This window comes from Podarcis tiliguerta, assembly GCF_965153285.1.
Source record: "Podarcis tiliguerta genome assembly, chromosome: 2".
Classification (NCBI taxonomy): domain Eukaryota; kingdom Metazoa; phylum Chordata; class Lepidosauria; order Squamata; family Lacertidae; genus Podarcis; species Podarcis tiliguerta.
Genome location: NC_139535.1, coordinates 96,093,890 through 96,119,918, shown reverse-complemented (window position 1 = coordinate 96,119,918; position 26,029 = coordinate 96,093,890). Strand labels below are relative to the sequence as shown.

The window sequence follows — 26,029 nt, the reverse complement described above, 5'->3', positions numbered from 1 at the left end:
CTGGGGAGAGAAGAAGGAGAAGTTCCATTGTGCAAACGGAAATCCATGTGCTAACAAAGTGAGTTAATTGGATACCACCCTATGTGTAGATTGCACAGCAGCGAATCCTCTGCAATGTGTAGAGAACATTTCTCACTTTGTGCTGGGCATTCAGGGGATGGATGAGTGGTAGTCACCATAATTGCCTGTGGTCCTCTGGCTATTGCCACTTTCTCTTGGGATGCAGCAGCTTTGCTTAGAGAAAGAGATAGGAGGAGGCAGACAGCTCATGAATTTCCAGAATGTGGGTCACACATTACTGTGCATTGCTAGCATGCATCCAGTGTAAGTCCAACCTGTACATTTGCTCCAGTGCACAATATCCTAAATCCTTAGCTCCTTAGGCTTCACTTATCATTTCCCATTATTAAACCAGCAACTAAATGTACTTATGAGAACAAACAGTGATGGGCAACGGTGGGAGGGGTTAAGGAAGCAGATTTGCACTCCCCATAGCTTTGATCACGGGGCTTTTTCTCCCCCTGCTATTTGTGAGCTATTTGCTGCCTCCTTCCATGCTCGGCAAAGTGCTGATAAGTGGCTGCCTTTTGCCCTTGGGAGATGCTCAAGCCATCACAGTGCAAAACTCAGCAGCGCTGTCAAGGCTGATTGACTCCCAGCGGTCTGATCCTCAAAGACAACTAGCTCATCCCATTCCCCTTGTAAGCATCGGCAGCTGGGTGCCTGCTAAAGCCATTGACAAGTTAGCTCCGTGAAGCTGAGATGCCAACCATCTCTTCTCCTTACATACCACTTCCCCCCCCCCAGCAAGAGAAAAAGCACAGCAAAAATTAAGAAAGCAAGCACTAAATTCTGTGGAAGTTCAATTTGCAATTATAATTTGGTAACTGGACATTAGCTTTTCATAGGTATGAAGGATAGTAATATTCTGATTTCACAACACCCTGACTCACCTCAAGTACCCTTTTCTACCTTTATAACTTGGAAGGTTTTGCCATGCTGATAGGGGCAGGCATAGATGCAGATGGCTCCAGATTCAGTCCATTGCATCACTAATTAAAAGGATCACAGATAGCAAGGCGGGGAGGCCTCTCTGCCTGAAACGTTTGGAGGGCCCCTGCCACTTGGAGAAGAGGAATGAGCTAGGTGGACTAATGGCAGCTTCCTCTGCATATGAAAAAATGTGTCTGCATGACTTCAGCTATTTTTCCACGAGTGTCACTAAGACTGCAATGCAAGCACACACTCCTCGGAGCAAGCCTCATTGAACATTGTGGGAATTACTTCTAAGTATACATGGAATCGGGACGTGGGTGGTGCTGTGAATTAAACCACAGAGCCTAGGACTTGCTGATCAGAAGGTTGGCAGTTCGAATCCCCACGACGGGGTGAGCTCCCGTTGCTCGGTCCCTGCTCCTGCCAACCTACCAGTTTGAAAGCACGTCAAAGTGCAAGTAGATAAATAGGTACCGCTCCAGCGGGAAGGTAAACGGCGTTTCTTTGCGCTGCTCTGGTTCGCCAGAAGCAGTTTAGTCATGCTGGCCACATGACCCGGAAGCTGTACGCTGGCTCCCTTGGCCAATAAAGCGAGATGAGCGCCGCAACCCCAGAGTCGGCCACGACTGGACCCTAACGGTCAGGCGTCCCTTTACCTTTACCTTATACATGGAATAGAATTGAGAAGTAAGGATGCTCTTTGCTCTGGAACAAGTCCTTCAGGAATGCTGTTATGACAGCAAATGGTGGCAAAGAGCCGTGTCTGCGTGGCATGTGTGATACAACCAAGGAATTTGGGTTTCTACTTACAGCACTATGAAATGCATAACCTAATGTAATCGTTGATTGTTGAAACAGGCCACATTGTAACTCAAAGGCATTTATTTTCCTGTTCACCACCACATTCCCACTAAGAAAAAGAGAGGCCCATTCACATGTAGCCCACTGGCTATACCTGTTCACAGTCTAAGCTTGGGCTTGATGTTTCTCAACAGCCCTAGGTGCAGACCAGTTTCCTCTAGCTGGTGACAATGGAAATTATGTGACATGTCTGATGAATTTGATGCTGCTTCATCATAGTGAAGAGGCTAGAGTGCAGGGCTTTGTTGGAGAGTCCATGGAACATGTAATGTAATTGCTTCTTCGCTGCAGTTGCTCACAATCATGCTTGGAAAACATTCCACCTCTCATAATAACAAGCATATGCACAGAGCCAAAACGTGCTTATTAATTATTCCATAAGTCTATGGCTTCCCCTCTGAGTGTGTCCTTGCTTGTCCTCTCTAAAGCGATACAAAAAATGTGTCTGTTGCATTCTGGGATCCCATCCCATTTCCACTCTTATGCTTAACTTGGAGAAATGTATTCTGCCAAGCAGAGCTAAGGGACACGTTATAACATTGCTAAATGGAACTCAATTGCTGTGTAGGGGAAGTGGTGTAATCTGTAAAGTGCAGAGGCTTTGAAAATGTGATTGGCTTCTGTTTATTTTCACAACTTTATCAGGGCCCCTTAGGACTTTTTTTGTGGGTGTATTCAGCAACAAGTTATTAACACAATAATAATGATAATTATTTAGTTGTACTGGACTGCCCTCACATCTTTCTGCTTCTTTTTAGTTGTTCGGCAACACTTCCCAAATGGTACGGCATTATTGCCATCTGGAGGGACATTCTTGTGCTATATAGGGCAACAAAAGCAGGACAGCCCCCCACCCCCCGCAGAACATTTGTGGTATGAAAAACTACAGGGTTTAAGTAGGAAGCTATGGGCCATGCCTCCTGCCAACCTAGAAGTTTGAAAGCATGTCAAAGTGCAAGTAGATAAATAGGTACCACTCCGGCGGGAAGGTGGAAGAAGAGTTTGGATTTGATATCCCGCTTTATCACTACCCTAAGGCGTCTCAAAGCGGCTAACATTCTCCTTTCCCTTCCTCCCCCACAACAAACACTCTGTGAGGTGAGTGGGGCTGAGAGACTTCAGGAAGTGTGACTAGCCCAAGGTCACCCAGCAGCTGCATGTGGAGGAGTGGGGATGCGAACCCGGTTCACCAGATTACGAGTCAACCACTACACCACACTGGCTCCCAGTGTTTCTGTGTGTTGCTCTGGTTTCACCAGAAGCGGCTTAGTCATGCTGGCCACATGACCCGGAAAACCTGTTTGCGGACAAACGCTGGCTCCCTCGGCCAGTAAAGCAAGATGAGCGCTGCAACCCCAGAGTCGTTCACGACTGGACTTAACTGTCAGGGGTCCTTTACCTTTACCTTTATGGGCCATGCACTGCTTTGAAACATAGCAGAATGTCTGTCCCAAAACAGTTGCAGGCACAGACCGTTTTGGACTGCAATTGGCATTGCATATAAGCAAACCAATGCTTTCATGAATACAAGTCATCGAGAGAAAAAAGACACTGAAGGAGACCTTGGTGGTTCATGGCTGTGAATCAATTAAAGCAGTGGTCATTTAGCATGCCTTGTAGAAATGTGCTCTTGCCCCCTCTGCTGATGTACTCAAGCTTGCCTTGCCTTTCTCCACCAGTTTTCAATTTCTCTGTTGCTTCATCTCTCTAATTTAGCATGTTACCCCTTGAGCTCTTCCTCACATTCTTGTGGCCTCCATTTTGAATGCCATATTCCCAACAGCATGGGTATGTGTGTGTGAGAGAGAGAGCTGACTCTCAAACATTTGCCACCGCATCAGCAACTTTTCCTCATGAAGGCTGGGAGGTTTGTTCTATCCGCCTTCCCATCTCAAACAGAGAGCTGTGGCTTTGGGAAAACATGTGCTCTCCATATGTGTCAGTACAAAAAATGTGGGCTAAAAAAAAGGGGGGGTGGAGAAGGGAGAACTGAAATCCTGTTTCTATAAGCTGGGAAAGAGCATAAATCTCCAAGCAAATGGAGGAGGGATAAAATATATATATATATTGCAAAATAAGCCCACAGCCAAGTAACCTAATGGGCAGCTAGCCACAGATATGTTGCCATGGAGACAGAAGATGCTTAGCACTGCTGCTGTTGGGGGGGGGGAGGGGAAGGCTTTGCATGGCCTCCTGGTGGGCTCAGAATTGCCTTTCCTCCTCCATCCTTTCCCCCTCCCCCATTCCAAGCTCTTCCTATGGAGGTTAATCCTTGGGGTTGGAGCAGCAGCAGCAGGCAACAAAATCTTCCACCCAGCATCTGGGATGTGTGTATGTTGAAGGAAAGGGTGTGTGTGTGTGTGTATGTGCGCTTCCTAGCAGGATCAGGAAGAAAGGCCCCGCAATCTAATTCCATTTGCTAAGCTCCGTAACACAAGAAAAACTGAAGCATCAATACCTATGACTCTGTCTGACACATTTACTATTTACGGCATGAATCAGAGAGCTGTGGGCATTAGCATTCCTCCACAGCCCTGCTTCCCAGCCACAGTAAGGCATGGTCTGTGGCACATGTATGACTTTTTGTTTCAAAATCTGGTCTCCATTTCATTCTCACAGATACCTCCTACATTGGGGGGGGGGGACTACTTAAGAGTACAATTCCTTTATGGTGGTCTAGAAATGAAGTGGGACATGTGGATAGCTCAGTTGGTTAGAGCATGGTGTCAAGGTTGCAGGTTCAATCCCCATTTGGGACAGCTGCCTATTCCTGCATTGCAGAGGGTTGGAATAGATATGGGGTTGTCAACCTGGTCCCTACTGCCCACTAGTGGGCGTTTTAGGATTCTAGGTGGGCGGTAGGGGGTTCTACGGCACAAGCTGAACCTTCCTTCCATTGAACACTGGTGGGTGGTAAGGAAATTTTACCATCAAGAAAGAGGCATTAGTGGGCAGGAGGTATAAAAAGGTTGACTACCCCTGGACTAGATGATCCTCAGTTTCCCTTCCGACTCTGTGATTCTGTGAAATGCAAACTGGGGTAGATGTGCATGTTTATCCACCATGCAAATGTCTGTGGGGTTTTGAAACGCAAAAGGGCCACTCCTTCACAAGCAAGCCGTGTGTATGTGTGTGGGTATGTGCGCGCCACATGGTATTAATACACCAGAAATTATAGCTGAACTACTGTTTTGCACATGTTCACATATGTACATAGTCCCCCCCCCCAATATACACTAAAGTCTTTGGGCATACTGAACTTCTATTTAAAATGCTACAACACAATACTAAAAAGGTAATAAAATGGCAGCCGGCAGGAAAATGGTTTCAAGCAGTTTAAAAGCAATAAGAAGAAACACTGGAGAAACATTGTAAGAATAATCCTTGAGAGAAGAAGAGAATTGACAACACCCACAGGGCTGGGGAACCTGTGGCCCTCTATAAGTTTTTGCACTATATTTCTCCATCATGCTGACCCTGACCATTGGAGCTGGTCAAATCCAACAAAATCTGGAGGGAAGAGTGTTCTCCACTTCTCCTATAATGCCCAGTATGGCCAAGACACAGGCAAAAAGGCTTTGAGAAATCTCTGCTCCCCACTGTGAACATCAACAGATGCTCAACCAGCACTCTCCCTTTATTAAGAACCGCAGCTGCTCACTTGTGTTTTGCATCTGCTTTGGCTTCCATGTAACAGGGCTTAACTAAGGCAACCAGGAAAGAAAGGGGCCACTTTAACACAGGAGCCGAGCCACAGGTGGAAGAGGAATGATGTTAAGTGGGTGGGGTTAAGTAGAGGAAGGCTAAGGCCCTTCCACCAAAACCTGCAGTACCTGCAAAAGCAGGGGAGGCTGGTCTCTATTAAGGCCAAAATTACTTGCTTACGTAGCACAATTTACATACTGCTCGATGGTAGTAAAACTCCTAAGCAGTTTACAATAAATATAAAAAACGCTAAGGTTGAAACACATCAACACAGCTGGATAGGATTGCCTAAACTAGGTGCTACAAGCAGTCGGGGGGTGGCACTAGCCGGCACTTTTTGCTTCTCAGTCTCAATGTTGCTGCTGTAGAACTCAGTAAGGAGGGTGGTGGGGGCAAAAATAGAATTAGTTGGCTGTGCCTGTTTTTGGCTCTGGACATCTACAGCTTTCACCCTACAAGTCCCAATAGGCACCAGTTACCACTGCCTGCAAGCATCTTCTTGACCCCACTGCCGACAACTTCCATGCTGTTTCTTCACCTACAGTCACACACACCCTTCTTAAATCTACATTTCTAGCTCTGGGAACTTCCTCCCTTAGAGCAGGTCAAGGTCTTCCCTTGGCTTTGACCGTTTCCCAAGGACAGAGTGTCCCTGACCCTTCCGCCCTGCTTTTCAATGCTCCTCTCTTTAATGGGTTTCAGACTCGCCAATTAAATTACCAGTCACCAAGGCAGCTGCTCAAGAGAAGCCTTTATTACCTATTCCCTGGCTCTGAGTTAATCCCTTTCAAGTGAGCAGCCACATTATCCAAGCAAGAGGCCCCATCCTCACATAAATGGTTAATTAAATCCTAGTCTGCAGGGTGCCAGCTGGCCACTTTCCCCTCTAAATAACCTCTTGCTAATAATGCTGGTGCTTAATGATGGGGCAGATATTAGAATAGAGGGCTGTGCCCTATAATGTATGGAATTAGCTTTATTAATATAGCCCTTTTTTATACCAGTAGGAAGAAGATGGAGGGCTACACAAGTGAAAATACAAGACAGCCAGCTGAGTTGGGCTTTCTCCACCCATTAATTGAGTAAGCAGATGAGTTTTAACTTCTATTTCTAGGAATTTATTTCCTGAGTTTCCCATCTGAGTGTGTGCATGTGTGTGTGGAGTTATCAAGAGGGCAACTTCTGCTGCTCACAAAGTATAACCAAACAATACTATGTCAGAGAAAACTCATATATGGGCAGGTTCACACATGCACATGATTTCTGTGTATGAATGTATGGATTGATTCCATTGAAACCCCATGTGTCTAAGGAAACACAAATGTTCTACCTGTTCAGTATTTGATGGCTTGTTCACACATGAAAGCCATCCATTAACCTTCTAGAACAGGGGTTCCTAAACTACTCCACACAACCACCGAATGGATCACTTGAAAATTGCTGGGACTCTGGAGGGACCACTTAATGGTTCTTCTGCCTTTTGTAGAAAATTTCAATGCATTGTGCTAGATGCTGTATGATTTTCAATTGAATTTTATTACATTACAATTTTGAATTCAAATTGTAATACAATAGACAAAAAATAAAAGATGCAACAACATACACACATATATATATATACACACACACAATGGATACATGCAGGGCTGGATTTAGGTTTGATGAGGCCCTAAGCTACTGAAGGTAATGGGGCCCTTTATATGTCCAGCTGTCCTTTGTCGATAACAAATTGTTGCTGTTTTTTGTGTTGAATATTTTAGGGAGCAGGCTAGCAGGCGGGGCCCATTACTTACATCATAGGAGCCTACACAACACAAAACACTGTTGCTGTATGTAGGTTTTATTTTATTTGTTTTTTATCTTATATATTTTTTTCCTTTAAATTTTTTTTTGGGGGGGCCCAAGAGAGTGGGGCCTTAAGCTATAGCTTGTTTAGCTTATACATAAATCTGGCACTGGATGCATGGAACAAGAAATTGAGGGAATTTACTGAGGGATTTGTGTGTGTAGGTAGGATTGGTTGCAAAAGGCAAGTTATCTGTTTAAGGGAGGGTTGGGAGGGAATAGGCTTGTGCTCAAAGCTTTCCACAGATGCCGCGATCTCCTTTATCGACCCAAATCCCTCATTTCCTGTTCTGCCCCTTTACCCTTTCTCCCCAAACCTCACCCTGCCTATTTACTCACAAGCAATCCCCACCCCACCCCCGCCAAAACCAATGGTAGAAGTGCAGAAAGTTGTAGCCTCGGCTCGGCAGCTTCTTGCAAGCAAACCTCGCGGATCCGCAGCCTGGCTTTGACCTTACCTGGTGGCCTCGACGATGCCAGCCGTCCAGGATGGCTGTTGAAGGAAAACAAGAGACTTCTGCTTCAAACGGGGAGGGCGCGGAAGTATTTAAATGGGGGGGGGGGGCAAAGGAAACTTGGAGGGCATAAGAGGCCTCGGCAGCAGTTGAGGGAGGGTGGGAAAGGAAAAGCAGCCTGGACCAAGCAAGCGCTGGCCTGGCGCGCCGTCACTGGAAAAGACCCTTGGCACGCAGACGCAAACATGGAGGAGAAAGCGCGGGAAAGGCTGCCAGAAAGTGGCGTCCTTCTCGACGAGCTCGCCAGCTCCCTGCCTCTTGTGGCTATTGCAGCTGAAAGGCCCCGAAGGAGCCAAGGGGGGTTACACTAGTAGCAGCTGAGGAGGGAGGCCGGACGAGGAGCTCCCCTCTCCCGTCTCAACAAAGGCCAGGCCTCATAGGAGGGAGCTGCTGCTGCTGCTGCTGCTCTTTGGAGGACCAACAGCAGCAGAAAGCTCGCGGACGACCACAGGTGGTCCAAGGAATTGGGGAACCTCTGCTGCAGAGATCAAGCCATGACTCGCAGTGCCGGATTTACGTATAAGCTAAACAAGCTATAGCTTAGGACCCCACTCTCTTGGGCCCCCCAAAACATTTAAAGGGGAAAAACCACCTGGATGTACATTTCCCAAATATAAGATAAAAAAACAAATAAAATAAAACCTACCTACAGCAACAGTATTTTGTGTTGTGTAGGCTCCTATGACGTAAGACATGGGCCCCGCCTGCTAGCCTGCTCCCTAAAATATCACTGGTTTGCTCATTTTTGTATACAGTGGTACTTTGGTTCTCAAACTTATGTTATAGCAAGTTTCTAGGCAGTGGGGGCCAAACTTGGCCTTCCAGCGGTTTTTGGAACTAAAATTCCCATCATCCTTGACCACTGGTCCTGTTAGCTAGGGTTGATGGGAGTTGTAGTCCAAAAACATCAGAGGGCTGGGTTTGGCCACCATTGCCTTAGGTACTGAATGACTGCTCCACGGTACAAGTAACCTCATTGAGCATTTCAATTTCAAATATTCTGATTATTTCTACTTTTCGTTAAGTATTTTTATTTACTTACTTGATTTAACGGTGGGGCAGCGGTTACACCCATGCACACTTGTGTCTGCTCTCACACACACAGGTGCAGCATCATCTGTGGCAGAGGAGGGGGGAACTGCCACACTCCAGATGCCATTGGTTTCTAGCTCTCATCAGCCCAAGCTAATGTGACCCCTGGTTGACTACGGCCACTGTGAGAACAGGATACTTAGCAAGATAGGCCTTTAGTCTCATCCAGCATGTCTCTACTTGCGTTCTTATTGTGACGGGAGTTTAAATCCAATGGCATCCAGAGGGCCACAGGTACCTCATCCCTGCTCTCTCTGACTTCTCCTCCATCTTTCCCCAAAATATAATGGCCTGCTTGGCCACAGTCATGACTGTCAGTGTAGTTACTCTCTGATTTCACAGCTGCCAAGATCTCAGGCTTGAACTGGAGGCATTTGACCCTTCAGAAGTTGCTTGACATCATTTTTCCTTTATCTCCAGCCACTAAAAACTTAACTACAAAGACATTAAAAAGAAAGTTTTCCCACGCTCAAGTGATTCTGCACTACAAGCTGATACTGACATACAGTTACAGTTGCTTAGTAGTCAGAGTACTCTCAGCAACAACTCCAGCTCACTCCTCTTTGGCAGTGGACCAAATGGATGCACTCATCCGGCCCTGTAGTTAACCACCAATCTCTAAAAGAAGACTCTCAGTGGTATGCACATTTTGTGGCTAAGGTGCATTGACTGAAGGATGCTCTCACACACTTTGATAAGGAGTTTTGTACATTGTTTGGTCAATACATTCCTGTCTTCACAGGAACATACTGGAGCAGGGAACCACTGTACTATCACACTTGTAATGCCCCTTTTCGTAGAAGGGTCATCTAGACCCCCCCCCCCCCCGCAATGCAGGAATCTTTTGCCCAATGTGGGGCTTGAACCCGCAACACTGAGATCAAGAGTTTGCTGCTCTACCGCCTGAGCTATTTTGGTCCAGCTAAGTCTTTACCGGCCCCACACCTGACATTATGTATGATGTCAAGTGTAGGGCAAGTGGGCATGACTTAATTGGGCCCACAGACTGAAGATTCCCCACTGCTGAGCTACAATATGCAGTGAGCCATGCTAAAATATTTTGACCTTGTTCTCTTGATTTTGAATTCCATTAGCCTTGATCCTTATGTGACCATGTTGGGTCACCAGAATGGCGTGGGTCCTTGCCCCATCAGCATTGCTACTTCCCTTGGGTACTTGACAAATGCTCTCCACCCCTTTTAACTGTGAGGGAAATGGATATTCACAGGACTGATAACAGAAGAGTGGTACTAGGAAACCATCCATGAAAAAATACATGAATGCGTTTGTTGAAATTTCTCCACAACATACGTTGTAACCTTGAGGAAAGATACCTTTGATTCCATGCAATAACTTTACACTCTTTATGGTATATTGGAAATCTACCTGGAAATTATCTCATTAAAACATCAAGGTACTAAGCATGAGTGATAATAAAGTTGGTGGGTATCATTATCTCTCAGCTCTTTTAGATTTTTAATTGTGCATGGAATTGAGATACGTTGGTTCTGGTGCCTTCTCTAAATATACCAGTCCATTAAAACAAAGCACACATTTGCTTGCAGAAAACAGAACAGATTTAAGGTCCTGTTCTGCTAGCTGTCATGGGGAATTAAGTAATGATCAATATGGATATATGGCTTGTTGCAAGCCATGCATATCCCAGACCTCTCCAAGCTATTGCTTCATATTCTCAGCAGACAACTGCCTTGGTTTGCTTAAAACTCAAGGCTGTATTTTTATTAGTTTTTCCACAGTCCTGAAAGAGACTGTGCAAGTACTGAAATTAGTTCAAAATTAAATTCATCTAGCCCAATGTCTCTGGTAGATGCGCTAAGGAAGGACATGGCAAGTGGTACAGCTCTGTTCAATCAAAGCTTTGAGAAAGCATAGAGAGGTTCAGGGGTGGACAGACATGAGTTGAGGGAATGGCTGATCTGCCTGTCATTAATACTATTAGTGGTATAAGTATACTGTCATGAGCTTGTTTGACCTTCTTTTGAATTAAGTTAGGCCGCCGACTCCTATGGCATCAAACGACAGCCCAAAGATGCTTCTACCGTAATCATCAAACAACTTCATGGCTTTCTGGTGGAAGAAGATTGGAAGAAATTTAAAGACTATCTACAGAAATATTGCAAAATTAATGAATGTTAGAATGATGTTGGATTGAGGTTAAGGGGTTTTTAGCAATAATGTTATGAAAGAATATGCAAAAATGGAATGTTAACAAGTGAAAAGTTAAAGCTATAATATATTAAGATCAAGATTAAGATAAAGGTAAAGAGGGAAAGGATTTGCTGAATAAATAAATTGAATTGGAATACAAAGAGGGGAGGTGTGGGGAGGCCCGAGAAACAAGCAAATGCAAGATATGTTATGAAAGACTGAACTGTTTTTAATTGCTTTTTATTTTTGTATTTTTCTTGTTTCTTTTTGTGAAAATCTTAATAAAATATTATTATAAAGGATAAAAAAACAACAACTTCATGGCTTGCTCCTTTGGGCTGACAGCTCCAATGGTTTGCAACCATTCCTGTTGAAGAGAGTGTACTCCACAAATCACGACAAGATCACTCTTGTAAGAAGGAGAGTAGAAACAACGAGCAAACAAAACAACCCCACAAACTGTATGATTTGCATTTTGATTCTTTATTAAAAGGACCCTATGTGCCAGGTTCAATTCTTTGTAAACCAGGCTTTGAAAACAATGTGCAAATAAAGGCATGGGGTGAAGGGGTTATAATGGAAATAGCTATATCCCTAGTACTTCCAGGAAAGAAGGTAACCCAGCTAGAGCATAATGCTCATATTTTCTTTTTTCCTCTCTCCCCCACCTGCTCAGCCACTGTTCCTGAGCTTGCTGTCTGCTCTATTCTGGCGAGTGGGAACCTGTAGCACTCCAGTGTTGCTGGACTACTCAAACTCCCATCATCCCCGATCACTGGGCCATACTGCCTGAGGCCGAAGGGGAGCTGTAGACCAACAACATTGGGAGGGCAACAGGACGCCCAGCCCTGCTCTAGCCCACAACTCTGTTGTGGGGGTTGGGGGAGATGGCCACCGCAGATCTTGGGGCTCAGTAGGCACTCTGTGTGTGTGTATGTGTGTGTGCATGTGTGAATTCTGCTAGGCCAAAAAGAAACAAACATAATTTCCCACCTGCCTCCCCCATAACCCTTGTGCTAAAATAGAATTCAAAAAGATAGCAAAACAAAGAGAGACAGGGAGAGGGATAGACAATCACTTTCAATGAATCACTTCCTCAACACTCCCCACTCTGTTCCCATTCCCTCTCCCCACCTTAAATGTTTGTGTGTTGTGAATAATAATAATAATTAAAAAAACCTATATAAAAGGGGAATTGGGGACAAACTCTCCTTTTCTATGGAACTAAGGAGAAAGTTTAGTTTTGATACCAGGAGGAGGAGAGAAAACGCTGCAATGAGGCATCGGTTCAGCCTCTTGAGGTTGTCCATTCTAAAGCCAGAACCAAGGGGCTGTGCAGCATTTATATTATATCAAGTTTATCTCCTTTTCCCTGAACGCCCCCTCGAATTGCACTTAGATTGGATGGGGGCTTCCCCCTTGCCCTCTCCCTGTCCAATGAAGTGAATGGGGAAAAAGGGGAACTGAGAAGAAATCAGGGCGCTGAGAGACTATCCAACCATGTGGGATGGATTCTGCCTCGTGGCTTGGTTTGGCTGCAGGTGCTCAGCTCTCCGACAAAGCCAGGGGGAGAGCGCTTTCCACCGAGCTGATATGGACAGCATCTCTTTCCTGCCAAGTGACAATGCATTGATTCCTTTGAATTCTACAGCTTCCACCCAAGGATTCTCAAACGTACTCTCCTATCCTCAAACCAAAATGCATAAAAAGAAACCACACTGTCTCTGGTCAGCGCTTTTCAGCTCGGCTAACTTCTGTTCCAGAGGTGAGTGGAAGAGCAAAGTGGAGGCAAAGCTGGTCTGAACATAGGTGGTGGTCGCCCAGCCTAATCCTCTATAGTCCATTCAAGATAGCTTCAGAGACTGGGATTCCTCTTCGGCATTTGTTGCCGCTCCCCCAAAGAACCATCATGACATCGCAGTGGGTGGGTCTTCTTGAGTCTGCCTCTCTCTCATTGGCCAGTTGCTAGTTACTGAGAACATGTTTCCTATGGACAGCACGCTACTAGGAGCTGCCATTGAGCTCCTTGGAGCACTGGCTGCAGCAGTCCAAGTGGCTCATATTTACAGCTTGTGGAGCCCTGACCCGTTCCCCTCCGAGCTTTGGTTGGTGAACAAAAATAAAAAATCAAAATCAAACCCAGAGAGACTATTCTGAAAAACATCAATTCCCTACTTCTTTGCCTGCCTAGAACGTTGATCTGCAAGAAGGTGGTCTGCAACACCAAACATTGTCTTAGCTTTGGGGCTCCCAATCTTTTACCCTGTTGCCTTTCTTCCTTCCTTCAACTCTAGGCCTGAAAACAGGCACATCTCCTGTCCTGCTCTAGGTGTATGTTTGCAAACAGGTAGTTCCTTTGAAGAGCACTGTGCAATACTAGAAGCAGCAGCAGTCAATGATTCCAAACTCAACTATGACTGATTGTCTCCCACATGATCTTCTCATTGCCTCTGAAAATAATAATAATTCTGGACCCGAAATGTTCTTCATTATTGTTATTATTATTATATCCATTATTTTGTTCTTCTTTATCCATATTTTCTTCTCTTTTTTTCTTCTCTCTTTTAGAAATGTCAAACAAAAGAAGAAAACCCAGCAATAGGGGCTCTGGACCCTGGGGCAAGGCTACTGGGGGGTCGGTAAAGGGTGCTCTGCTGGCTGGGAGGGTTGACTGGGGTTTGTGGGGTTGGAGTCCTACTGGGTTTGGGTCGGAAGAGGCTGCCCTGTTGGGTGCTGGTGCTGTTGGACATTGGGCAGTGGTCAGGGTCTCCGGAGTCACTCTCTGTGTAACTGTAGGCCTGAGCCCGGGAGATGCCCTTTTGCTGACGCCTCCATGAGTTGTAATAAGTTGGGTCGCTGATGTAATGGTTGACAAAAGAATGGGCTTTCTGTTGGTTCTGATCCACTTCATACTCACTGTCACTTCCCTGTGGAGGGAAAGGGAAAGACAAGAAGAACATTAGAAGATATCCGCTGGATTAGACCCAAGGGTATGGTTACCAGATTATTTTCAATGAAACCGGGAACATTTTGTGTGTGTGTGTGTGTGCAGTGGGGATGGTGAGGCAAAAGACCCTGGGCCCAAGCACACATGCATATTGTATAAAGGTGCAAAGCCCTTCTTTTGCACCCTGTGAAACATAAATGTGCAGTGTTTTTTTTAAAATCTGGGCAGCTTTTATTCCTGCTCTTGGTCTATCAGTTCCACTAGCATTGTGGTGATCTTTTATGTTTTTATGTCTCTGTTTTGAGTTTTGCTTCTTTTTAATAATTGGGTTTTTAAAAAAATGTTTTAAATTGTAAGCCGTCTGGGAAATACTTTGTATTGTGTGCATGGGATGGAACTGTTGGAAACCAACCAACCAACCAACCAACCAACCGATATATCCATCCATCAATGTACAAATTTTGAGAAGCATGTTATTACTGTATGAATAGACTTGAACATGCACACACCACCCAGGTGTGCAGGTGTTGTAATTCTATACCCAGTTATATTGGACCCAGGGCAACATTAACCTAACAAGCCCACCAATGGAAGGTCTGTGCAAGGACCTCTGCTTGCACAACAGGGCTTTGCGTGGCAATACCCTCCCCCTCCCACAGGTGTAGAAATAATGAGACAGACACAAGAATTAAGGTTAATGGGCGTAAATGGCCACAACTTTATTGATTACAGGTAAGAGAGGTATTGGCTGTAGGCATTGGCCCTAGCATATAAACCGGTCTAACCGGGAAGGGTTAAGCACCAACAGGGGGAGCCCCCCGAGATGAACATCCGTAGGTGCCCCCCCAGGGGTTACCGCTCGGGGGCGCGCTTTAGGCCCTAGCCTCCGTAGGTTTCGGACGAGGCGACACCCCCCGGAGTCCTTTAACGAACTACCCTTCGTGATGTGGGGGAGGTGATGGCGCTCCTCCCCCCCGTCCTCATCTGCATAACAATACCCCTTGCCAATGCCTACCCGCCAAAACCCGGAAGTTGTGACGTTTTGCTACGAGGTAGGCGAAAAAACCAAGTGGCTCCAAACACAGCCAATTAGCCAAATGGAAAAATTCCTACCAGGCCCCTTGCGGCGACCAGCCGAAGCCCATAGCAAAGTCCAAGGGCAAGCCTAAAGGGAGGGTGGGCGGGAAAAACTACCTGGTGCCAGGTGAGAGGAGGAAAAGGGGCGAGCCGGGGGTGCCCTGACCTTAAATTACCCCTGGCAGGCCCGCCCCTCTCGCCAGCCGATTGGCTGGCCCCGGGGGAGGTGCCTACTAATGAGCCTAGGGAATCCCCTGACTCCCGCGGGGCTTCCCAGCCCCGCGAGATATTGGACCCAGGGCAACATTAACCTAACAAGCCCACCAATGGAAGGTCTGTGCAAGGACCTCTGCTTGCACAACAGGGCTTTCCCACCTTCCTTCCCCAAGCCCTCTGAAACTGGCTCTCGGGGAGCTTGGGAGAACCCCAGAACAGCTTGGAGGGGGTAGGACAGGGGGGAATCATTCCCTCTGTCAAGCTGAAATGCAACATTGAATTCCACCCAAAGTCCCATTTTACTCAATAGGGTTTCCTTCTGTACGCATGTTTAGGATTGAACTATATGCCTTCTAGTCATCAGAGTAAATACAGTGGTACCTGGGTTCTCAAACTTAATCCGTTCCAGGACTCTGTTCTTTGAAAACCAAGGTCGGCTTCTGATTGGCTGCAGGAGCTTCCTGCACTCAAGCGGAAGCTGCGTCGGACATTCGGCTTCTGAAAAACGTTCGCAAACCGGAACACTTACTTCCGGGTTTGCGGCATTCGGGAGCTGATTTGTCCGACAACCAAGGTACCACTCTACTTCAGAAAAGGCAAATTTGACTGGCAAGCAGCAAGTTGAATGGAGCTGTGCATGAAAGGCACAGTTGTTTCCTTTTTTGTTATATTAGCCGCAACGTTAACTTAATGGGGAATGAAAAGGGAAATATGAGAGACAGACTTTCCTTCTAATGAGAGGCAGCTCCTTTTAAATTAGATTGCCAGTATACTTCCCTCAATATCTCTAAAAGTTATTGACAATTAAATTTAGGAAAGATGAAATTCATCTTGAATTAACTGACTATAAGGCTGTGTGTGATTAATTTGCAAACAATTTTGATTAAGCTGACTATCCTAAATGAACACATTGCGTTCTGTCATTTGGTTACAGTACTAAGAGGAAACTCCTTTTTTTTGCTTTCTGCATTCTCTTTCCCAGAAATGTGGGGGATATAATCATTGTTCCGTGTTTCGGGATTATCTGCAATATAAACAGGCTGTGGATCAGTGTGAGGATAGCAGGAAAAGTGGGGAGGAGTGGAAGAGATGAGAGAAGCAGGAACAGCAAGGAAGTACTGGCCCAGCAATAAGGGCAGTCTCCAGCTTACAGTGGTGCCTCGCAAGACGAAAAGAATCCGTTCCGCGGGTCTTTTCGTCTTGCGGTTTTTTCGTCTTGCGAAGCAAGCCCATTGACGGAGTAGCGCTATTAGCGCTATTGGCAATTTAAGGGCTAAAAACGGCTTTTTAAGGGGTGGGGTATTAGCGGTTTTGCTGCTAAAATGCTTTTAGCAGCTTAGCGATTCAAAATAAGGGGGTTTGGAGCAAAAAAAAATAATTCAATTTTTTTCGTCATTTTTCGTCTTGCGAAGCAAGCCCATAGGGAAATTCGTCCTGCGAAGCGCCTCTGCAAACGGAAAACCCTTTCTTCTTGCGGGTTTTCCGTCTTGCGAGGCATTCGTCTTGCGGGGCACCACTGTATTTCTTTTAACAGAAGATAAGTAACGATGCAAATCGATTTAGGAGAGCATCATGGCAGCCGTATTCTTTACAGCAGGCACCCCCAAACTCAGCCCTTTGGGACAACAATTCCCATCAGCCCTGACCACTGGTCCTGTTAGCTAGGGATGATGGGAGTTGTAGTCCCAAAACAGCTGGAGGGCCGAGTTTGGGGATGCCAACATCTGGAAGGTTTGCCACCTGTGATACATATGGTAACTCTACTGCCAGAAATGAGCCAAATCACGGGGATAACCTGCAGTTAGTTTCTTGGTTCTCTCTTCATCCTCATGCTCCACTTTTAAGATTTCCTTTACACAGCATTTACAGCTCACATCACTCAATATAATGGGAAAGTTTCATCATTTAAAATAAATAAATGAGATGTTTACATGCCCTTTGCTTGACAATTTAAGATTTCAGGAACTCCTGAAATTATGGTGGGCTTTAAAATCCCTAGTGCAGCAACTCAAGCCACTATAGCAACACGTTCTTTTTCTACTTCCAAAGGTAATCGGCCAGTAACCAAGTATTCCATCTATGGGAACATCTGGTTAAAAAAAAAATTGTAGAGGGAAGGAGGTGGGGGGGGGGGGACTGGCCAGGACAGGGCAGACTTGGCTCATTTTCCTCCCTTCAACTTTCCCTCTGCTCTCCCTAATTGAATTCAGCTTCTCCATTTGCAGAAGCACAATAGAGACCATTCATGAGAATCCACAGCCTAGCCAGGGAAGAGATCAAGTGGCAGCTTTCAGCTCAGTTCAGCTCTTAGCCGTTCCTCAGAAGTACTCATTCCACCGGTTCAAGGGATGGTGGTGGAGGAAGGGGGGACCCACGAGGTGGAGGAAGTTGCTGAGAGAAAGAAGGGGGCTCCACTAGGCCCATGTGAGGGAAACGAAAGCTGTGTGCTACATATCTCCAAAGTGGGGGGACGGCAGAAGAAGTATGATGGGTCTTTGTTTCAGAGACAGGAAGGGTACAATATAAAGTAGCAAGGCCAGATGCATACACAGAAAGGATGAAAACTAGGTCTCTGGGCATATCTAGGCCTCAGATGCCCCACCTCTCTACTCTTTTACATGTTCTGGAAACCCAAGTTTCATATATGCTTAACTTTAGGATCACACTTGGACATAATAGGTGAATTCCAGTTCACAGTCACCTTGTATATCAGGCAGGGATGGTGAACTCCAGATTTTCCTGGCCTACAACTCCCATAATCTCATTATTCGCATGCCGGCTGGGGCTGATGGCAGGTAGAGTACCAACATCTGGAAGGTTTGCCACCCGTGATACAGTGGGAAACCCAGATATTCCAGGGCCTCATTGACTACCCGCTCCAACATCATGCGGCATTTGCCAATGCCACAGAATGCCAGGATCTTCATTCACATTAAAACATTTACTCTGGATTAAAAGGCGACTCTTGTTTTTTGGGAAACAGCCCAATTTAAGAGCAGCTCCTCCAGGCACCCCTGAAACTTTCGTTACAACTGGTGGAAGAGCGGCCTGCGAGTACAGCTACAAATCTCAGATATTAATGAAATCCTTTGCTGGGCTGGACATATGGTACATGGCAGCATTGTGGAAATCCGAGTGCCCGGCACGACAGCTCTGAGGAGCAACCGTTTGCAGTGGCCGCTGACAGAGCTACAGAACACCCAGCTGTTCTGCAGCCTTCTGTTGGGCGCTGGCTGGGTACAAACCATGCCTCATGCCCTCTTATGTCAGGGGCCTATGATCAGTCCTGGAGAAATTTGCACCTAGCTGTATTAGCGACATGGACACATCGCCATGGCAGCAATTCCTCCGCTTGCCTAATTGCACCAAGGGTGCCCCGGCCACTTGGCCAGGGTTCTGTTTCTAAGGAGAGGACAAAGGAGCCATTTTGTTATAGCCTGGCAGGATTGCCAACTCCTGTCAGCCTCAGAACTGCTAGTGCCTGTTGCTATTGGCAACAGGGCAAGGGGAAGAAAGGCCTGGCTGCAACAAGCTGAATGTGTCCCAGTCCTGACTTTTGGGGGGCAGATGTCTGCCTGCTTCTCCCTTACTAGCACCCAGCTGGTGCCTCGGATCACCACCTCACTCTCCAGAAGGAGGTAGAGGGATCAGACACCAGATTTGCCTCAGGCGGGTTGGCTGTGTAGTAAGTTGAATCAACCAGGACTAAGGACATGGGTAGTTTCTTTGCTCAGAGAATTCACTCTGCAATTTGTCAAGGGGGGACATACAGTGGTACCTCGGGTTAAGTACTTAATTCATTCCGGAGGTCCGTTCTTAACCTGAAACTGTTCTTAAACTGAAGCACCACATTAGATAATGGGGCCTCCTGCTGCCGCCGCACCGCCTGAGCACAATTTCTGTTCTCATCCTTAAGCAAAGTTCTTAACCCGAGGTACTACAGTGGTACCTCGGGTTACATACGCTTCAGGTTACAGACGCTTCAGGTTACAGACTTCACTAACCCAGAAATAGTGCTTCAGGTTAAGAACTTTGCTTCAGGATGAGAACAGAAATCGTGCTCCGGCAGCACGGCAGCAGCAGGAGGCCCCATTAGCTAAAGTGGTGCTTCAGGTTAAGAACAGTTTCAGGTTAAGTATGGACCTCCGGAACGAATTAAGTACTTAACCCAAGGTACCACTGGATTTCTGGGTTAGTGGAGTCTGTAACCTGAAGCGTATGTAACCTGAGGTAACACTGTATTTTCCTTCCTGCTTTGCAAAACTCCTCCAGTACTCACAGTCACAAATTTGAAGAGAAGAGGGTAAGCAGAGCACATTGGTAAAGGCGTGGGCAATGTGGAAACAAGCAAAACCTTTTCAATAGGGTGCTCCTACTTCACCCCACTGACAGGACAACAACCCCCCCATTTAAATCTCAAGATAGGAGCCTGACTTGCATTTGTTTGTGGCCCATAAATTCTTTTAACAGCCCTCTCTGCCCCCCCCCCCATTTCCCTTTCCCACCCACCTCCATCACTGTCATAGAGAAATAAATGGCATCTTTTAATTTGGATTTGGTATCACCACCACACACACAAGTGTGGCAGCTGCCAGCTCTTGAAATGGGAAACTCTAATATCTGTACAAGGCCTGGGGTGGAGCCCTGTGGTTGGGAAATAACTGTGGTGGATCCCAGCCCAACAGCTATCAAGTTTGCAAAAACAAGGAAGGAGAAGAAAACCATCCTTGCAGCTTGTTTTTCTGATGACTGGCACCAGAAAAAGAAAAGGCTGTTTTTTGTTGGTCCATTGTAATTCCTAGTGTGTACGGGCCCCACTCTAGCAAATTTTCTGTGTTCTTTCATTTTAGACAGATATCCACCACCTTCTGCCACCTAGCTTTCTGAGAACTCGTTTCTCCCCCACCCCCAGCCTCTTTCCCCCCATTTTTCTGAGAAACTGTTTCTGATCCTGGACCCCGTGGTATTTCTAGCAGCAAACGTAATCAGAATATTGCCATTTCTGACAGCTCTGTGAAGTGAAAGATCTTGTACGGAGGCCTCCTGTGGACAAAGCGACCTGGCAATGTCATTTTGTCACATGGCAGCATCTCTTGTGCTGTACGCACTTCTTGCAAAGCCCATGTTTTCTCAGTGATTCTGGCTCTGTGTTCACCATATATTTTAAAGCGCATTCTAAGCATACGATTTCCCAAAATAATCCTGGGAGCTGTAGTTTGTTAAGGAGGCTGGGAACTGTAGATCTCTGATGGGGTTAACTACAGTTTCGTAGGATTCTTTGGGATAAGCCATGTGCCCTAAATGTATGGCATACACATACAGGAAGTTGGAGCCCTTCTAAACCTCTCGCCATTCCAATAAGTCTTGGTCTATGCTGGAGGGGCTCCATACCTGTCTGGCGCTGTACTGTTTTTAATATTCGGTTGGAAGCCGCCCAGAGTGCTGGGGAAACCCAGCCAGATGGGCAGGGTATAAATAAATAAATAAATAAATAAATAATAATAATAATCTCTGCAGCTGCAATCCCTCAACAACCTTAAGGTAAAGGTACCCCTGCCCGTACGGGGTACAGATTCTAGGGTTGTGCGCCCATCTCACTCAAAGAGGCCGGGGGCCAGCGCTGTCCGGAGACACTTCGGGTCACGTGGCCAGCGTGACATTGCTGCTCTGGCGAGCCAGAGACGCACACGGAAGCACTGTTTACCTTCCCGCTAGTAAGCGGTCCCTATTTATCTACTTGCACCCGGGAGTGCTTTCGAACTGCTAGGTTGGCAAGCGCTGGGACCGAACAACGGGAGCGCACCCCGCCGCGGGGATTCGAACCGCCGACCTTTCGATCGGCAAGCCCTAGGCGCTGAGGCTTTTACCCACAGCGCCACCCGCGTCCCTATCAACAACCTTAGTACTCCTCAATCTAGTTCAACCAAAAATGTCTCCACTGCCAGCCTTTCCGTTTGGCTCACCTGCGAGTCAGAGATTTCCGAGGGCTTCTCCGTGAGGCTGCTGCTCTCAGCTGGGATGAGGTCGTTGTACTTGGTGACGTCCTCATCCGAGTAGTGCAGGGAGCCGGGGCTGGGTCTTGGCGGGGACCTCGGGAGAGACATGGAAGCTCTGAGATTCCGTTCAGAAAGGGAAAGTGTTTAGCGCAGGAGAACAGAACTGCCCTCCCCAAATTCGGCCCCTCTCCCCGCACCAAATCCTCTCTGCGACTATACGGGCACAGCCTCTGGTACCTTGTGTAGATTCCGTTCTTCCTGCAGAAGGAATTTTTCACGGACAGACGCCTGTTGTTCAGCTCCAGAGCAGGAAAGCTGCTCTCATCCAGGCTGACCATCTCACCGTGGCCAAGGGCATTTGACTTGGAGTTGCTCCCTAGGGGGGAGGGGGAAGCCAAGGGGACAGAAGACGTCATCATCTTAGGATTCCTTAGCGGCTAAGAGACAGCGGCCAAATTCTCGCCCCAGAGAGAACAAAGCTCAATGGCTTGTTTCAAGCTTTCCTGACTTTATTTAGGGGGTGCCATCCGAGGATTTAAAAATGATGGCGTGGAAACGAAAAGGGGGCACAAAAATCGTTTGGGTGAATAAGTGATGTGGAGTGCCCAGCTTCCACCTCTATAAACTGCTAGGTACAGCCTTTTGAGGCTATGCCAAGTACATCAAAGGCACAGATTATTAGGTGTTCCTGTAAGGGTAATTTTAGGGGAGCAAAGCTTACTCTCCCACATTGTGTACACACACACACACACACACACACACACACACACTTTAAGCACATCTTGTACTGTACCTCTGGGAAAATCCACATACTGTTCCTTGACTATCTTCCTCTTTGAGATCTTCCGTGGGAACAGTACAGGAGCTAAAGTGAGTTAAGAATTTGCTTGAACTGAAGAAGCAGTTCATATGCTCTTGGTTTCAAGCACTGAGAAGAGCTTTCTAAGAGGTTAGTTGCAGAAGGCTGCAGAGCAGAGGGGAAGCATCCTCTGGGCCTGGGCCTTTGGCCAGGAGACCAAGGGCTGCTGGGTGGCTCCCGTCCCTGCCTCCCTGGAAGAACATAATGGAAACAGGAATCCATGGCTCCATCCACCAGCCAGAGAAGGATCCTCTAGCAAGAGCTTGCTACATCCCTCCCTGCCAGAATGAACACATATAAGAACTTTGTAGCCAAGAACTTGTGCCTGTGTTTGTTTTACCCCTCCTCCCTCCTCAATCGCCTTTCCTTTCTTGAGCTTGAGTGCAGGGAGCATCTTACTGTAAGCTGATTTGACAGCCTTTTTAAGCTGAAGAGCAGGGTTAAAATAAATAAATAAATGCAATCTTCCCACCCAAGCAAAAGAGCAAAGGTCACTTTCTGCCTTTACCACACACCCTCCCAGTCCTCTCTGAAGGCCTCTGGGGTGGGACCATAGGTGGGGAGAGATCATAGCTCAGTGGAAAAGCTTATGCTTTGCATGCACAAGTTCCCAGATTCAAGTCCTGGCAACTCCTGACAACAATGCTAAAATGCTCCAGCCTGAGACCTCAGAGAGCCCCTGCCAGTCAAGAGTAGATGATATTTTGGACACATGGTCCAGTGTGTTAAAAAATGGCTTTGTATATCTCTAAGGCTGTAGATTAAGGGCCAATTCAAAACATCAGTTTTTCTACATAGTTCTTCAAGGTTGGGGGGGGGGAGCGGGGGACCCCTTGTGAGACCATATTGCATGAAAATGGTTTTTGCCACATGCAGATGTGTTTGAAAACTGCTACACGCGTGATGACGCAGAAGCTTCTTTCCCTGCAGCTGTGTGCACCTACACAAGGAAAGCGACTTGCAAACAATCGTTGCAAGCCATTGTTCCCAAAGATGCCACCCCACACAAACTCACTTCTCCCATCCATTTCGCTTATTTAAGAGGAAAGCTCAGATTTTCCTCACAATTAGAGCAAAGCAAACACAGTTGCGTTCCCTTGCCCTGGTGACCTCTGCAGTTGCCTGTGGCGGTGGCTGGGACATGAAGCCATTTATTTTAAGTGTCAGCTTGGAGTGGCGTCAACAAGGTCACTGACTCCACCCCACACCCCACCCCCAACATACCACATGGAGGCACTAGAGAGGGGGATTCTTAGGGTAAGTCCCAGACAGATGAAGAACAGTTAAAGCTAGGTTTTGCATTTAAGATTCCCTCACCCTGCTCAAGTGACTGAGAGAGCTGGTTCAATTTTAATTGGGTAATTGGAATTCAGGAGTCTTAGCTTAGATTGGGGTAGTTGATGTTGTGATGCCCTTCAGATGTTGTTGGACTCTAGTTCTCATAATCCCTGGGCTTTGGTCATGCTAGCTGGGATAGTGACCAGGGCATGGAAGGAGAACAAAAGAATATAACATCCAGGAAGAACTGGGTGGAAATTCTCATGGGTGGGCCATTGGCTTGGGGAAGAGGTTTGTAGCCAGGATGCTGCAGGCAGGAGTATCATCTCCTGGTTGGTGCTAAGAAGGCCACAAGGAGCAAATCTAAGGTTGTTGGACCAGTGGAATATACGGTGTCGCTTCCTGCTACACAGTGGCGTAGCGTGGGGGGTGCAGGGGGGGCCGGCCGCACCGGGCGCAACATCTGGGGGGCGCTCGCACTCGCAGCTCTCTGCCCCTACCTGGCTCACTCACTCTCTTTCACTGCAGTGCTGGCTGTGCGAATCCGATCCGAGCCGCCGGGTCACCGCCCACTGTGGAGGGGAGGGTGCCAGGCGTGCGGTGTGGAGAGAGAGTGAGGGACTATCTGGGGGAGGGACAGTGCAGCGGGGGGGGGGGCGCAAATTACTTGCCTTGCCCCGGGTGCTGACAACCCACGCTACGCCACTGCTGCTACATACTCACTAATGTGCTCCACATGGGATATAGCTTCAAAGCTGCTATTGAAATCTCTCCACCGTGTTCGTATTCAATACTCTCAAAGGAAGGAGCCTTAATTAGGGGGAAAGGACATCTCAATACGATGTTGTTCGCACCCACCTGAGTCTGACTTCTTGGCATACTTCTTGCTCTGCCCTCGGATGATGAGGACAAAGACCAGCAGGAGGATGAAGATGAGTCCCACCAGAGCAATGACCACCAGGAACCACCACTCCTCATAGAAAGGATTGGCTTTCTGGGCTGCAAGACAGCAGGCAGCACGGAGCAATCAGACACCCTTTCCCTGAAAGGCCACCCACGCACATTGATTCCTATAGCCTCTGCTCAGGGCTTAGTGACCCTGACCTGAGGGAGTGTTAGACTTTCACCTCTGTTACCTGAAACCGATGGGGAGGGAGAGCTGGGTGTCCCATAGCCGTAGTCATTGACAGCAATGACCCGGAAGTCGTAGCTGACACCTTGCTTCAATATGTCCATGCTGAAGGTGTATGAGGTCACTTCCTTGGGGATGTCCTTGATGAGAATGTCCCAGAGCCCCTCATCTAGAAGAGAGAGCAAAAAAACCAAGTGAATTTGCAACAGGAAATGCATTCGTGTGTGTATAAAGGTAAAGGTACCCCTGCCCGTACGGGCCAGTCGTGTCCGACTCTAGGGTTGCGTGCTCATCTCGCTCAAGAGGCCGTGAGCCGGCGCCATCCGAAGACACTTCCGGGTCACGTGGCCAGTGTGACGAAGCTGCAGCTGGCGAGCCAGCGCCAGCGCAGCACATGGAAACACCGTTTACCTTCCTGCTATAAAGCGGTACCTATTTATCTACTTGCACTTAAGGGTGCTTTCAAACTGCTAGGTGGGCAGGAGCTGGGACCGAACGACGGGAGCTCACCCCGCCACGGGGATTTGAACCGCCGACCATGCGATCAGCAAGTCCTAGGCACTGAGGTTTTACCCACAGCGCCACCCGCGTCCCATGCTCGTGTGTGTATATACACCTATAAATTCATTGCAAACACACACACACACACACACACACACACACACACACACACACACACACAGCATGGGGAAATAATTTCATATCCAGAATGAGGGGACCCATAATGCTGAATATATACAGAAAACCCTTGTTTCCTCACCCTAAAAATGGCAATAATTGATACAACCTATTTTCAGACATTTGCAAAGTTCACATAATTATTTGCTATGTTAGCATGATGTACATGCCAGTGATCCTTAATTTTTTATACGTTTGAATAAAGCATGGTCAAATGAAGCTCAAGCTGCTCATACAAAATGTATTTGCAGACATCTGACTGCATGTATAAGGTTATTAAGTAACGCAAAAGAAACTCCAGCTCTGAAGAGACGCTGACTGATGGAACAAGGGGTTTTGAAAATGTCCTTGTTCTTTAAAAGGTATGCCGGCTACATAACTGTCCAGGAAGCTTCGGCTTTAATTGGTTCTACATATCTGATGATGGAGCCAACCCAGAAGGTGGGCTAAATTGACTCCTGAGACATTATAATCCCTAAGGCTCTCTGATTCGGAGGAGTGGCAAGGATATATTGCTGAACAGTATGCTCAAGACAACAGCAGGTCACAGTGGTGGAGGACTTTTGGGTAGACCTGAAGCCCGTGTAGTCCTAAAGGAAAGACCAGCCTTGTCAGTAATAGCATTAACATCATTGAATGAGCTAAAATATTTTTGGAACCTTT

General features: G+C 47.0%; 2 protein-coding genes across 14 annotated transcripts in view; both read right to left on the bottom strand.

Annotated features, from left to right (window-relative positions):
* CDC42EP4 (CDC42 effector protein 4) overlaps nucleotides 1-8,574 on the bottom strand; it is a 43,614-nt gene extending 35,040 nt beyond the window's left edge. For both annotated transcript variants that reach the window (XM_083427905.1, XM_083427904.1), the window contains exon 1: nucleotides 7,866-8,574. The gene's annotated coding sequence lies outside the window, so the exon portion shown is untranslated. The remainder of the gene's footprint in view (nucleotides 1-7,865) is intronic.
* A 3,073-nt stretch (nucleotides 8,575-11,647) lies between these two features.
* Nucleotides 11,648-26,029, bottom strand: part of SDK2 (sidekick cell adhesion molecule 2) — a 334,128-nt gene continuing 319,746 nt past the window's right edge. For 5 of the 12 annotated variants that reach the window (XM_083427167.1, XM_083427173.1, XM_083427171.1 and 2 more), the window contains 6 exons: nucleotides 24,693-24,857; nucleotides 24,415-24,555; nucleotides 22,213-22,284; nucleotides 21,657-21,795; nucleotides 21,387-21,534; nucleotides 11,648-14,110 (listed from right to left, as the gene is read on the bottom strand). In XM_083427167.1, coding sequence (XP_083283293.1) covers nucleotides 13,757-14,110; nucleotides 21,387-21,534; nucleotides 21,657-21,795; nucleotides 22,213-22,284; nucleotides 24,415-24,555; nucleotides 24,693-24,857 — 1,019 coding nt within the window. In that variant the 3' untranslated portion in view covers nucleotides 11,648-13,756. The remainder of the gene's footprint in view (nucleotides 14,111-21,386; nucleotides 21,535-21,656; nucleotides 21,796-22,212; nucleotides 22,285-24,414; nucleotides 24,556-24,692; nucleotides 24,858-26,029) is intronic. The other 7 variants (XM_083427178.1, XM_083427169.1, XM_083427168.1 and 4 more) reach the window with 3 other exon arrangements.